Source organism: Mustela lutreola, chromosome 4, assembly GCF_030435805.1.
Source record: "Mustela lutreola isolate mMusLut2 chromosome 4, mMusLut2.pri, whole genome shotgun sequence".
NCBI lineage: Eukaryota > Metazoa > Chordata > Mammalia > Carnivora > Mustelidae > Mustela > Mustela lutreola.
The window spans coordinates 119,836,711-119,853,099 of record NC_081293.1 but is presented as its reverse complement, the minus strand read 5'-3'; the positions used below and the strand labels follow the sequence as shown (position 1 = coordinate 119,853,099).

The 16,389-nt window shown below is 34.7% G+C and overlaps 1 protein-coding gene across 1 annotated transcript in view; it reads left to right on the top strand.

The window, feature by feature from the left end:
• The first annotated feature begins 3,116 nt into the window (after positions 1-3,116).
• The window catches only part of GNAT3 (G protein subunit alpha transducin 3), a 55,892-nt gene continuing 42,619 nt past the window's right edge, over positions 3,117-16,389 (top strand). The window contains exon 1 of the mRNA XM_059170959.1: positions 3,117-3,306. Coding sequence (XP_059026942.1) covers positions 3,189-3,306 — 118 coding nt within the window. The 5' untranslated portion in view covers positions 3,117-3,188. The remainder of the gene's footprint in view (positions 3,307-16,389) is intronic.

Sequence of the window (16,389 nt, the reverse complement as noted above, 5' to 3'; positions counted from 1 at the left end):
ATAAAAGGAGTATGCTAATGTTATTTTTAAGGCTGAAGGGGATTAAAAAAGGTAAATGTTGGCTTAGCAGTTGTAATTGTATATAATGACATTGTTTCAGACCGAAACTGGGCTTTTCCATTGATTTTTGGAGACACCCTAAAATTTCTAGGTTATTGAGATAGACCCATTATGACAATGAACCTTGGAAAGGAACCCTAGCCAAACTGTCACCTTGGCAGAGGAGAAGAAATAAAAAGGACTCTAGACCTCATTTATTAGCAAGAAATAATTTTTGAACATTTTCTATGGCTAACGCTGCCATATACTGTAGACCACATCCAAGCTAGGAAGATACTGTCCCTACTCTATTGGAGTTTACTATTTAATTTTCATCATTTTCTTAAGTCCAGAAAACTATAATCCTAAGTGCAGCCACAAGGCTAAGAGCTGTATTAACAACCGTAGCTCATTAGTAAAGCTGTGGCCCAGGTACCCAGGGGAGACAGCTGAAAAAGGAACCATTCTCTTCTCCCTGGCTCTCCCCAGCCTGCCTCCTCTAAATATAGAAACTTCTTGAATTTTATATCAAGCTTATTTTAATCGCTGATGAAAAAAAAATCACATAATCAACTCCAAATTGATGACTAAACCTTCTGGGTTGCACAGCAAAGTAGAAGTTTATAGTTTTACACAATGCAGAAAATTGTATATAGCCCTGAAAATGTTGGTCAGTTTAATAACCTACTCAGAGTCCACAGTCTCTCATGGTTGGTCTGAGAATCAACTGAGGGTTTTGGACAGGAGGAGGGTAGAATGTTGGGTGAGCCTGGTAGTGGGTATTACGGAGAGTATGTGTTGCATGGAGCACTGGGTAAGGTGCATCAACAATGAATTTTGGAACACTGAAAAGAAATAAAATAAAACAAAATGAAAAAAAAAATTAATAACCTACTTAGGAAGACTGAGTAAAATGCATACTTTTTCAAAGGCCAGGTTATGTTTCCACCAAAAAGCTATGGGACATATTTACTTGAATGCAAATTAGATGAAGTGTCTTAGTTTATAATTGTTATGAAACAAGAATCTTGTATAGTCAAGGTACTAGGTATATTTGATTTTGACATGAAACAGTAGACAAAAACAAATATATTTTAATTTTTGTTATTTTGCATTGCTGTCAGAGTGAACTCTGTGTTCAGGGATGGGGATAAATAAACGAAGCAGTGCACATCTTGTTCCTTTGGGGGAGGCCTTTTGCATTGTAAAAACAATACCACACGATTTGCACAAAGCCTTGCGTACCCATCTCTCCGCATCTCCGTGCTATCACAACATGGCTGTGGAGAGGTGAAATCCAGGAGTTTTGACTATGCTTATATATCTGCAGCCTAATATTGTGTGTGAAAAAGTAAACAAATCAGGAATATGTATTTAATTTGGAAGCCTAAAATTTCCTTCTTTTGTGAATATGCAAAACCCCACCTGTTCAAACTTTACATAAGTTCTCAAAAGAAGAACAGCACTGATACATTGATGGGCTGACTGTATTCTATCATTTCCTGGCTAGGGCACATTCACACATTCCAAAATATTCATTGAAAGATCTGCCTGCTGCCACAGGTAGCCAACCCTGTTTATAAAATTATATATTATATATCTACATATAATATACAGCCTATATATTAATTACATAATTGAGATATATATCAGTTGAGATTATGTATCAATTATATATAATTCTACATATTTCAATTGTCATGTAGTTATATATATCTCATATATAATATATATGAATATATATGTATCTCTTAAGATTATATTATATATCAATTCTATAAGATTATATATTTCAATTATTATATATATCTCAACTGAGAGATATATGTCAATTATGTAATTATTATATAGAATATATAAATATATCTCAACTACCTTACAAGTGTTTTTCTAAGCCTCAGATAAACAAAAAGTTGTATAACATAATTTTGGCCCCCAACCTTGCAGATCTTCAAGTGCATGGTATCTGTTGGGATAGGTGAAAGGCAGGGAACATATTCAGGCATATTTACTGTTCTTACTTTTCAGGAAGAGCCAAATTACCGACCATTTCAAAGAACACTGTTTTTTATTTCTTTGGTACCAAATCAATGAAAGTCCTTCCAGCTCAGCAGCTGTTGCTTAATGGCCCCAAAGAGTGAATGCACTGCCTAAATTGAACACTGTTCAGTGTCTACACCAAGTGGGCCCTCAAGTAATGTTGATAGACTGGTTTTCTCACAAGCAGTAAAAGCTCAAATTTTAGAGACAGATCCTAGGAGACTAAAATCAATAATTTAAAAGCAGTATGGGGGCGTCTGGGTACCTCAGTATGTTTGGCTTCTGCCTTTGGCTCAGGTCATGGTCTCAGGTTCGTGGAATTGAGCCCCTATTGGGCTCTCTGCTCAGCAGGGAGCCTGCTTCCCCATCTCTCTCCACCTGCCTCTCTGTCTACTTGTGATCTCTGTCAAATAAATAAATAAAATCTTAAAAAAATAAAAAGCAATGTGTGTTGAATTCTAGGTTTGTGGCAATACAAAAATATGTATAAATATAAGAACTGCATTCATTTGTTTCCATTTTTTTAAAAAAAACTGTTTTATAATTAATACTAAGATATTTCCAATAATTTTGAGTGATAATCTGAATATACAGGACTATAAATTTGGATGATTCAATATAAATATTCTGACAGTGATACTGGAATGATTATGAAGAATTTGAAGACTCAAATATCTGAAGATAAAAGCTTGTTGATTAGTAATAGCTTTAAATCACAGTAACAACGGTATGTTCCAATTGAACTGTTCCTTGCAGATTATCTTTAGTGTATAGATTTACACCACGTTCTACATTATTATACACTGTTCTTTAGGAAAGATGGGCAAGTTTCTGAAGATGTGCCATAAATGGTCATTAATTTGAAAGCATAATGAATTTCCTCTTTTGCCTCTAGCCATGCAACCATGGGGTTGTGTGGTTTTGCCCTGTGATCAGGTGACAGCTCTGAAAGCATCTCCTTAGGCAAAGCAGGGTCTCAGAGAGTGTGGGAATGGGCGGTTAGGAAGCTCCGCAGAGCACTGCTTCTCCATCTTCCCTCCAAGCCAGAGCTGTGCTCCACATTGGGGAAAGCTCAGGCACAGAAACAAACAAGTATCTACCACCACGAGATGGGGAGCGGAATTAGCTCAGAGAGCAAGGAGTCAGCCAAAAGATCCAAAGAACTGGAGAAAAAGCTTCAGGAAGATGCTGAACGAGATGCAAGAACTGTCAAGTTGCTGTTATTAGGTAATATTTTTTTCCCTCTTGCTTTCAAAACCCCCATTTTTCTTTGCAATTAGGATGTATTTCTTTTCTCAAATTTTAATTTCAGGTAAACTACCATATGAAGAATTTATTATGAATATGTGCTTGGAAACTTAGAAAGATTTTATATGCCCTCTATAAATGTTTACTTTTCTTATTTAGTATTTTATTTTGCTTAAGCAGAGAGACAAATATTTATGAGATGATTCAATTCCTCTTTGTCAATAATACAATTTACTACAATTAAAGGGAAACTCATATCCATTTATTATTTTCTCCTACACTAATCATTTTCTGAACATCAGTTATTTAGTAGTGAAAACAATCCTTTAATTACAAGTTATATAGAGTTACATTATTTTGTTTGAACAGAAATAACCGTTGAGTTGTTTGATATTAAATTTAACATGTTATTTAATTACTGTGCTATCAAAACCAATTAGTATCAAGTTATTTAGCGAGTAATGAATGATAAGTTACCTTAGATTAATAACATTGTTCAGGCTTTTGAATATTGCCTGTGCCACCGTTTGTATACTTATAAAATACTCCACTGAAACTTTTTTAGAATATTTATATATTGATTCAGGTCAGGATTATGTTCCTTCTATCTTTTTACCCTTTTATTTTTTTTTTAAGATTTTACTTATTTATTTGACAGAGAGAGAGATCACAAGTAGGCAGAGAGGCAGGCAGAGTGGGAGAGGGAAGCAGGCTCCCTGCTGAGCAGAGAGCCCGATGTGCGGCTGGATCCCAGGACGCTGGGATCTTGACCTGAGCTAAAGGCAGAGGCTTAATCAACTGAACCACCCAGGAGCCCACAAAAAGACTTCATTTTATTTCAGAATTGTGTATTGTTCACACAAAATACCCTCATTTTTTAAGTGCCTCCTTTCCTGTGTCTAGTTTGCTCTCAGTGGCAAAAGTGTCTCAGAGATCAACTGTGGGATTCCCAGCACTTGTTCCGCAAAGAAAAGAAAACGTTCTCTCCTTTTATGCACAAGTTCTGTGGCTCACACCTGCTCACAGCACTTGCAAGGAACCACCTAGGGGTGAGTAACTTAGAAAGATGTTGAAGCCACCTCTTGCAACTGGAAATATTTTCCCTCTCACTCCACAGCATTCTCTGAGGCTTTCTTTGATCAAGAATAGAAGTAATGTGGACAAAGAAAAAGCAAATAAAAGATGAGAAGGAAAGCCAAACATTCCTACAAGTGCATTCAGTATCCCACTTGTACTAAGAACAGTGGAATAAGAGTAATGGTAAAACAGATTTAAAAGTCCCTATTTTTATAATTTTTTTAAAGATTTTATTTATTTATTTGACAGACAGAGATCACAAGTAGGCAGAGAGGCAGGCAGAGAGAGAAGGGGAAGCAGGCTCCCCGCTGAGCGGAGAGCCCGATGCAGGGCTCGATTCCAGGACCCTGGGATCATGACCTGAGCTGAAGGCAGAGGCTCTATCTAACCCACTGAGCCAGCCAGGCGCCCCTAAAATCCCTATTTGAAAAAAGTTTCAAAAGACTAGACCTATTCTCAATATGCCAGTTCTTTTTAGATTAAAGTGGTTGGGTTAGATCAAGAAATGAGGGTAACTTCTAGTACCAGAGATTAAAAAAAGGATCATTAGTAGCATTATTTTATCTTTTACTTTCCCCAGACAATTTCATAAATTCAGTTCCAAAGATACCACACAATATGCTTGGATTTATTTGGTTCTGAAAATATGTGTACTGAACTTATTTACACAAGTGAATCAAATTCTCAAGTCTTCCTCTCCTAGTTATTCCAAAAGTTTGTCTAAGTTTTCCCTTCTGGACTATTCTATGCATGATCTTTCAATTGTCAAGTTCAAAACAATAAAGTCTTGTAAAAACTTTGCTTCAATCCTCCTTTTTTTACTTTAACTCAAATTCTCTAAACAGTATCTTTTTATTTGCAATATGGCCTCATTAAGACATACAAGCTTTTGGGGCACCTGGGTGGCTCAGTGGGTTAAAGCCTCTGCCTTCAGCTCAAGTCTATGATCCCGGGGTCCTGGGATCGAGCCCCGCATCGGGCTCTCCGCTCAGCGGGGAGCCTGCTTCCTCCTCCCTCCCTGTCTGCCTCTCTGCCTACTTGTGATCTCTGTCTGTCGAACAAATAAATTAAAAAAAAAAATCTTAAAAAAAAAAAAAAGACATACAAGCTTTCAATGGAACTAACCTAAACCTTCCCATCCTCCAACTCCCAAATCCCCTCACAAATGAAATCTACTTAACCTCTCCTATCATTGAAACAGTGATTACTAATGTGTGTAGGTCACGTGGGACGGACTAGTTAGGCCTTGGTAGTGATCAGATTCTGATTCTAATTCAATTTCTGTAAAGATTCAGATTGAAAAATATTTTTGACAGAATTCATTCTTTATGCTGATCCTCTTATCTAATCAACTGTAGGTGCTTAAACACATTAACACAAGTTACAAATTTAACATGTGCTGTAAAGCAGATGTACCATTTTGTATTATTATGGGACATAAGGCTTCACTGAAATTAAAGAGCTATCTAATTGCTATTTTACAAATAAAGGAATACCTTGCAGACAGGTTCCCTCTTTATTATGCCTTTTAGACATTTAGTAAAATTACAGAAGAGATGCCAAATCTTTCTCCTTTGCAAAAAGCAGGCTTCTAGGAAACACTGGAGATGACTCAGACATTCCTAGCACATTTGAAAATTGCTGTAAGAATAATAATGTCATGTGCCTTAAAAAAAAAAAAAAAAAAGAAAAGCCTGTAAAGATTACCCAGAAAGAGTACATTTTAATAAGAAAAACAAATTCTAATGAATAACATGTTCTCTTTTGGAGAATTCTTTTTTTTTTTTTTTCCCTTTTGGAGAATTCTTAAGTAAGTTATTTCTTGAAGACTTAACTTATAAATGTTTGATTAAATTTTATTACTGTCCAAAAGAAACACCTGTCATTAAATTGCAGAATCAGAGTGGATCATTTCCATTCTTTCCATGTCCCTTCTCTTCATATTTTACATTAATTTCTTTTGTACTTTTGTAGATTCAAAGCTTAATGGGAAGTATAAGGAAAAATTAACTTCGTTTTCGTATTTGGAACACTGTCACATTTACTCTATAATTTTCAGTTATGATATTATAATTAGCTTTTAGCCAGTGATTTCCAGCACTATCCTGTACTGTTTATCATTAATTTTCTTTTAGATCTAAACCCTTCTTTTTTTATTTAATACCACGAAACTTAATGGTGCCATTTGAGCTCTGTTTTAAAATATTATTGCAATCATCTGACTCTTAGGAATGTAAACTTGAACATCCAAATATAAAAGAATATCTACTTTAAATGTGTTTGTATTTACTTAGGTAATCAACATTTTCAATTTTTTCAAATGGTCCCATTTATTCAACAAATGGATATTTTGGAAAGTATGTCATTTTTCCAGTATGATAGTGGGAGAATTATGATAATTTTGACACTGTTTAAAAGTTTATTACAAAATGGTGAAACAAAATCTGCACAGTAGAATTGACTAAATAGGTTTATCCACCTGGAAGAGTAGAGACTATAATTCAACACATGTAGAGTACAATGTATTTTTAAGCCATTTGAGATAAAACTAATTGATTTAATGCTTTCATTATGATATGCTTTTTTCACATCTCTGAGTTACCTCAGGCTAGCCACATAAAATCAGAGAAATGGTGGATGTCAAAGTATTTTATAAACTGCAAAAATCCAGACAAATATGATATATTTTTGTAGTGTAATAGATTTGCAAAACTGAAATAAATTAAATGTCAATAAACATATACAATTTTTCTTCCTTTGTTTCCCTGTTATGTATATCTAAGAGAATAGAAGAGAGAAACTCAGGTTAAATCAAAGTTCTTACTTTTATTCTTTTTTAAAAGTAGGTCTTTATTTTTATTTTTAAAAAATATCTTTAAATATGAGTGGGAAAGTATGCAGGAAACTGGATGTGTTTCTGTCACTGGCTAGATTATGAATTCATCAAATGTAAGAAATTCTATTTTGAATTTCCATTATACCAAGAATCAATGCCTGACAATGGATGTGATCAGACAATGAGATTCCTCTGGAATAATTACTTCAGGATTAACCAATCAATTTCTTTCTGATCACTAGTGATAAGTGAACAGCATGTAAGACATATTCCTATATGTTTTCAATTTTTTTGTTTTATTTATTCAAATTAAAGCTACCCTTTCCTTGCTCTAATAATGTATTTTTGTTTTAAAATATTATAAAATAATTTTATGTTTCTAAAGATAGCCAATCTTGTGGATGCACAAATATATTTAATGCAAATGTTCAAAATTGATTTTCAGGAGAGAGAAAACAGGCAGAAAAGTCTACTTGGAGAGTTTCAAATTTTATCAAAAATGCAATGAACTGTTTACATTATAACAGTATGAAAGTTCCAAAAGCAAACCCAAATATTTATAATATTGTATTTATTTACCAAGAATGGCAGATGGCAGTACCAAATAGCTCTCCATAATGTTTCTTTTCCAACATGCAAAAAGTGCTTAGACAAATGTTTTGCATATATTTGGTTGTTTGTTTTAAGTTAATTTATCTTAAATATGCAGTTAATCTTATAAATAGACTCAAGTCTCTCACAAAAAACATGCAAACCATGTATTAAGGTATTCCATATTTAGCCAAACGACGATATTTGCTAATGAGATTAAATCCTCTGGAAAAGACTCTTGTTAACGCTGACTTATAACAGAACCTCTCTAGTAATACTACAGAACTTTTCTGTATTCCCTTTTTTTCATTCAGACTCTGAATTCTTGATTCGAGAGCAAGCGATACCATACCTTTAAAAACATTTATAGAAGCATGATGAGCAGCCAACAAAAAGTTATTCACTCCTCCAAACTGTTAGAGAGATAGGAGGGTAGTGAACATTTGAGAGCATAATGACTCCATGATAGATTGCACATCAAATATACTTCCAGTTAAGATTTTAGACTCAAACCCAGAATCCATCTGCTTATCTAAGTTTTCTCCAAGTATTGATGTATAAATACATCAGTGTAGCCTTGAACCTATAGAAGTAGGATTGATTCAAGGTGAAACTGAGGATAAGACCAATCAAGATTGGAAAAATCACCATTCTGTTGATTAGATCCTGATGCTTTAAAGCAGAAGTCACAGCTGTCATTCCTGCCTCGCTATTTTATATTTAAATAGAATAAATGTGCTACTTAGAACTGTTTCTTTTTTAAGGTATCTTAAAGTTTCGATCTCTGACCAGCATTTTATATTCTCTCACTCTTTGACACATGTGAGTTAGTTCTTCGATTTCATATACCTTCCCGACCCCTTCAATTGGAATCAGCCTAATTTTAGCTGTATTCGTCTGACAGGACTGAACCATTCTGTCCCTTGAATCTGCTGCCTTAATTGAGATTCATACTCTGCACCCTAGATAATTCCTCAAAATTCCCCATCCACCATTGTTCTGATACACTGAAACCAACCAATCTCCACCAAAGCGATGCTATTCAACATCTTTTCAGCCCTGAGTGCTGATCCAACCCTGACCCCCACGCATTCTCCTAATTTCTTTCATTCCCAGGTGTTGTAGAATAAAATGGCATCATTTTCTGTTTCCTGGCTGACTAACTTTTTTTTAACTTTAGCTGGGCCAATAATTATTTTACCCCTTTGGGGCAACTGTTTCTGTATTCCCAATATCATTTTCATCTAGAACTCCTCCCCTCCGCCTCACCCATGATGAACAGCAGTGTACCAGATAGGGATCAGTCATCATCTCCAAATCTCACTGAACTATTCCACTTTCAGTTTAAAGCTAATTTCAACCACTGTGTTATAAATTTCACCCTCTTCCATATCTTAAGAATTTTGCTCTATGAATTATTCTCTCTTTTCTCTCTCTCTCTCTCTTTTTTTTTTTCTAAGTGATAGAAGTTTATTAAGTGAATTTTCAGAATTCTCTACTGGCTCCTTCCTTTTGGAACATAGATATATTTCTCTCCATGAGCCTAAAAAACATTCTTTGACTCCATAATCTCCTTGAATTGACCTTACATAGGTACCTTTTTAAACACACTTTTATATTGAAATACTTCTAGTGTTTGCTCACTGCTTCTGTTTTCTTATCCTCTACATTCTCTTTAGTTAACTGCAATCCACCTTTGTATCTTCCGCTCTACTAAAATGTTCTCTCTCACAGAGCCCTGATAACCCCCAATTCACAAAATTCAGACTTTAGTAACTGTGTCTCTCTTCTTTAGTTATCCTATAATGCTGCAATACCCTCTAGTGTTTTATCCCCTCATGTCTCCCTTTATTGAAGCTTGGTTCTTCTCCCCAGTCTTAAATGGTTTCACCTATCAAGGTTTGTCCTTGGATCTTGGTTTTGCAGTCTGTCCTGTCTCTTGCAGATCAAAGTTAACAATCTCTTCTGGAAGAACGACACTAATATCCTTCCTTTTGCCCATGTCTTGATCCATATTTGCAAATTTCTGTGAACTGTGAACTCACTGTACCTTAGGAGACCTCAAAATTATTGTTCAGATTTATCTCGCTGCCTACTTATCCTTAAGCTTTGTATTTTATGAGGCTCCCCATTATATTCTTTCCCATTATATTAACTCTGTATTTCAATCTTCCTTATCTCTTTTGTGATCATTCTCTGCCCACTGCCAGAGAGCAACCTTGTGGCAAAGTTGAGTTTTACTTCTATCTCTGATAGAATGGATCTCATATTTCTCCACCACTTGCTATTGTTTTCTATCTACGAAAACACCCCTACGAAATAGATATTATCTTCATTTTACAGAGGGGAATCTTAAGAAATTAAGATAATTCAGTTTCTAAGATTACAACATAGTTGACAATCCCTATTAGTATCAAATCCCTATTAGTATCAAATTTTATTCGCATTCTAGGGTCTATGAAAACATGTCAGGTTTTGTTCTTCATTTTATTCCTATGACTTAGCACAAGAATGCATGCATGATGTACGTATGGAAGAATGACAGAATCAGAATCTAAAATATTCCTGTAAGCTGTTTATAGTGTCTAACGCATGGACATATGTTTGGAATGTGGAAAGAGAGCTAGAGAAAAGCCATTATGGCATCCCATAAAGAGCTTATTTAATTCAACTGGGATATATTGATAGGTTTTCAGAATGTAAGTGAAAATGATTATACTCTTTTTTTTTTGGGCGGGGGCGGGGGAGAGGTCCGAAACCATCCCCGCTATGCTATGAGACAAAGATTTTATGAGAATGATTGAGGTAGGTAGGTCAACTAGGAAACTGTCACTATTTCACAAATACTTGCTAAGATTATAAATTAAAGTGGAAAGTACAAGTTTCAAAGTTAAGATTTGAAGGACATCCAGAGACAAGGTCAACAAAACTTGGTAGCTGACTGCATATGGCTTTTAAATGAGAAGAATGATTAAAGGTAGAATTGAAAATGGTGATCATTTTATTCGTTGATATGTGAAAGGCAAAACAAAGTTTAGGTTGGGGGGAGATATGAAAGGAGAAATGATTTAGGACATTCAAATGGGTGATGTTTATAGCATAATGAAGTGGAGATATCTATTAAACAGATGAATATTTGGGTCTGGAAATTAGGAGGGACAACGCTAGTGAGCACTAGAGATTTGATATATTCAATCCTCTCTTTTCTCTTACCCAATTCTCAAATGTGTATAAAATAACCATGTAATTAACCAAGGCCTTTTTTTAAAAAAACTTTAGTATACAGAAAGGTGTGTGTACCTGTTCCACAATTAATGAACACTTAGACAAATCTATCATCTATGTTTCAGTTAAAATAGGCCTCTTTGGGGAAAACACTTTCCCTTTTCAGCCTACAATATATAGTAATAAGATAAGAAAGAAGACATACTTTTAAAATACTTGTCAGAATCCAAAAAGGCTCATATAATCTTTTAAATATTATATTTTTAAAACAAGTATAAAATTGGAAGTATTTAAATTTCATTAGAAAAGATAGTATATAACCACAATATTTCTCACAATTGAAACATGCTTAGTTTGCCTGATACGGTGTTTTACAGATTTGTGATGTTTATAGTATTCTATCACAGAAATAGGAATTTAGCATACTATTAGTCACAGAAATGTATCTGATACCATAAGCGTACTGATGTGATGCACCAAAAAAACACAGTATTATATCATATATATGCTAAAATATTTATGTTGAATCTAACCAGATAAGTACAGAATACTGGATATTATATAAGAAGTTACCCTATACTTTACAAAAATGCAAATGTCATGAAAACAAATTAAAAACAATATGAAAATGGAAATATTCTGAAATTAAACAAATTTAAATAGCATAATAACCAGAGGGAATATATAAACATTTACTGGATTTTGGATCCAAGAAATATAAAAGGCATGAAAAAGATTTTTTGGAACAAACAGACAAACTTAAATATAGAATACATATTAGCTCACATTTTGGATTAATATCAATTTTCTCAAGCATGAAATCTTGTATCATGATTTTATAGGAAAAAATTACCTTATTCTATGCCTTCTAAAGTGTTTATGGGTAAAGTGTCTACTGTCAGAGGTTCAGCAAAACAAAGTATATCACATATATATATATATATATATATATATATATACACATACATAACTATTTCATATATGTACAAAAGAAAGGAAACATGACAAAACAAAAACTGGTGAATGGTGTAAAATATAGATTCTTAAGGAAGGACAGGAAGATGGTAGAGTAGGAGGATGCTCAGCTCATCTCCTTCCTTGGACACACTGAGATAACATGTACACATATGCAACTAACGCTGGCAATGACCTGCAGACGGGCCAAACAGACCTTCCATAGTTAATTGTAGAGCGGAGTCCACACTGGAAAAGGTGGAGACACAGCTGTGAACCAACCACCCCAAGTGAGACTACCATAAACAGGAGGAACACCACAAGTGCAGCAAAGCAAGAGGATTAAATTCCACCCTGGAACCCCGGGAACTGGGGACTCACACTGGGAGGACAAGTTTCCATAAGGTCTGGCTTTCAAAACTAGTGGGGCTTAAATTTGAGAGGTTTTACAATTCATGGGGTTTAACCCTGACTACTTTAAAAATAAGTGGGCTTAACTCCAGGAGAGTCCAAAAACAATAGGAAACTGAGTCCCTGCCCTTAAAGAGCTTACCTACCACACAGTGCAAGCAGCCCCAGCAGGAACTGGCACCATTCCAAAATGATTCCTGTCTTGGAGAAAAGGGAAGATAACCCCCTATACCAGCATATCCACAATTCCTGCATCCAAGCTTCATTGCTGGCTACACAGGGAGCAAGCCCTGCCACTGGTGTGTCTGCACCCAATGCATTGCAGATGGCTGGGAAGAAAACAGGTGCAACTGAGTGACAATAGTCAGGTACATGCAGTGACACAAGAGCCACAAACCTCTGGATCATCTGGTTCTGGTGACCAGGGGGACATTGTGATACAGGGCACCAGAGGAACTCTTTCACACAAGGCCACTATTTTTGAAGACCAGGAAATATTGTTGATCACCCTATTGCATAGAAGCAAACACAGAGTTAGACAAAATGAAAGAATAGGACAAAAATCACAGAAAAAAAAAAAGCTAAATGAAACAAAGATAAACAATATGTCTAGTAGACAATTCAAAGTAATTGTCATGAAGATACTCAGATAACTGGATAAATTCAGTGAGGTCTTTCACAAAGATACAAAATATAAAAAAGAACCAGTCAGAGATGAACCATTCAGTAACTAAAATGGAAAAAAAAAAAAAATACTCCAGAGGGAATCAATAGCAGATTGGAAGCTGCAGAAGAACAAATCAGCAATGTGGAAAAGAGTAATGGAAAGCAAGGAAGCTGAATAGCAAAGAGTAAAAAATGGAAATCAGTTAAGGGAACTCAGTGACATCATCAAGAGTGACAAACTCTGAGGAGGAAACAGACATTTGGGGCCAAGAATCACAGAAAGTCCTTAACAATTAACCCAAGGAGGTCCACAACAAGACATTTAGTAATTAAAATAGCAAAAAATAATGATAAAGAGAGCATTTTAAAAGCAGGAAAATAAGAAAACTGTTACATACAAGGGCAACCTCATTAGGCTATTTGCTGTTTTTCAGCAAAAACACTGGAGACCAGAAGAGAGTGGTATGATATACTCAAAGTACTGAAAGGCAAAAACCTGCAACCAAGAACACTATACCCAGTAAAGTTATCATTTGGGATAGGAGAAGAGATACAGAGCTTCCCAGAAGAACAAAGTCAGAGGAGTTCATTGCCACTAAATCAGCCTTACAAGTAATGCTAAAGGAAATTTTTGAGTGGAAATGAAAGGTCATAACTCAATGAAAATTATGAAAGGAAAAGATTACACAAAAGCAGTAAAATCAATTATATCTATAAAAAAGTCAGTCAAAGGATACAGAAAATAAAAGATATTAAGTAAGACTTTATATACATAAAACATCAAAGGGGGAGAGAAAATTGCATGTTTTTAGAATGTGGTTGAACTTAATGATTATTAACTTAATATAGACTGCTCTACACATAAGATGCTATATATGAACCTAAAGGGAATCACAAATCAAAAGCCTGTAACAGATACACAGAAAATTTAAAAAAAAAATAATTGAGGGATAACATTTAAAGAAAGCCATTAAATCATGAGGGATGAGGACAAGACAAGAAAGAAACCAAAAAGAACTATAGAAACAACAGGAAAACGATGAATAAAATGGCAATAAGTACATACCTAACAATAATTACTTTAAATATAAATGGACTAAATGTTCCAATCAAAAGATATGGGTGACCAAAGAGAATTAAAAAACAACAAAAGTCTGGGACCAGATGCCTTCAAGGTAAATTCTACCAAACATTTAGAGTTAATATTTATTCTTCTCAACATCGTCCAAAAAATACAAGAGGAAGGAAAACTTTCAAATGCCTTCTATGAGACCAGTATACTCTAATATCAAAACCAAAGACACCACACAAAAAACAAAAGGGGAGGGGGAGGAAAAAGAAAAAAGAAAAAGAACTACAGGCCCATACCTCTAATGAACTTTACAAGCAAAAGTCCTAAAAAAAATATTAAGTTAAATTCAACAATCCATTAAAAGAGTCATTCACCACAATCAAGTGGAATTTATTTCAGGGATGCAAGGGTGGTTCAATATTCACAAAATCAATGTGATACATCACATTAATAAGAGAAAGGATAAAAAATATGATCATCTGAAAAAGCTTTTGACAAAATAATATCCATCCATGATAAGAACTTTCAACAAACAGGGAATATACTAAGTGGTGAATAACTAAAAACTTTTCCTCTAAGATCATGAACAAGATAAAGATATCCATTTCACTACTTTTATTCAACACAGTACTAGAAGTTCTAGGTACAGTAAACAGACAAGAAAAAGAAATAAAAGGCATTCAACTGGTAAGGAAGAAGTAAGACTCACTATTTGCAGATGACATGTTACTCTGTGTATAAACCCCCAAAGATTCAACCAAAAATATTACCAGAACTGATAAATGAATTCAGTAAATTTGCAGGATAGAAGATTAATATGCATAATCAGTTTCATTTCTATACACTAACAATGAAGTAGCAGAAAGAGAGACTTTTTAAAAAAATACCATTTACAAATGCACCAAAAAGAATAAAATACCTAGGAATAAATTTTACCAAGGAGGTGAAAGACCTATACTCTGAAAACTATACAATATTGATGAAAAATTTGAAGATAATACAAACCTACAGAAAGCTGTACCATGCTAATGCACTGAAAGAATGAATGCCATTAAAACGCCCATATTGCACAAAGCAATCTACAGAGTCAAACGAATTTCTAGAAGAACACCAATAGTATTTTTCACAGAACTAGAATAAATTATCTAAAATTTGTATGAAACCGCAAAGACCCTGAATAGCGAAAGTAATTTTAAGAAAGAACAAAGCTGGAGGCATCACAATCACAGATTTCATGATATGCTATTGAGCTTTAGTATTCAAATAGTATGGCACTGGCATAAAAATGAACAAATAGGTCAATGGTACAGGACAGACAGCCAAGAAATAAATGTACACCTATATGAAAATTAATATCCCAAATGTATAAAGATCTTATATAACAACACCAAATCATCATCCAATTAAAAAATACACAGAGAACCTGAACATTTTTCCAAAGACCTACAGATGGCTAACAGACATGTTAAAAGATGCTCAACATCAGTAATCATCATTCACGATGCAAATCAAAACCATAAGATGTAGGGAAATGCAAACCAAAAACCATGGTAACCTATCACCTCACACCAGTCAGAAACATTAGTATCAAAAAAAAGATAAGGGGTGCCTGGGTGGCTTGGTGGGCTAAAGCCTCTGCCTTTGACTCGGGTCATGATCCCAGGGTTCTGGGATCGAGCCCCACATCAGGCTCTCTGCTCAGCAGGGAGCCTATTTCCTCCTCTCTCTCTGCCTGCCTCTCTACTTCTGACCTCTGTCAAATGGATAATCAAAATCTTAAAAAAAATAAAAACATAAGAAATAACCATTGTTGGCAAGAATGTGGAAAAGGGAACCCTCATGCCCTATTGGTGAGAATGGAAATTGGTGTAGCCATTATGGAAGACAGCTTGGAGTTTTCCCCCAAAATTAAAAGTAGCAATGTTGTATGATCCAGTAATTTCACTGCTGGATATTTATCCAAAGAAAATGAAAACACTAATTTGAAAAGGCATATGCATCTGTCTATTTACTGCAACATCATTTACAAGAAGCAATATATAGTGTCTAATAGACACAAGTGTCTAATAGATAAATGGATAAAGAAGATGTGGTAAATACAATGCACTCTTAGCCATGAAAAAGAATGAAATCTTGCCATCTGCAACATGAGTGGACCTAGAGATATCATGCTAAGTGAAACAAGTCAGAGAAAGATGCATACCGTATGATTTCACTCATACGTGGAATC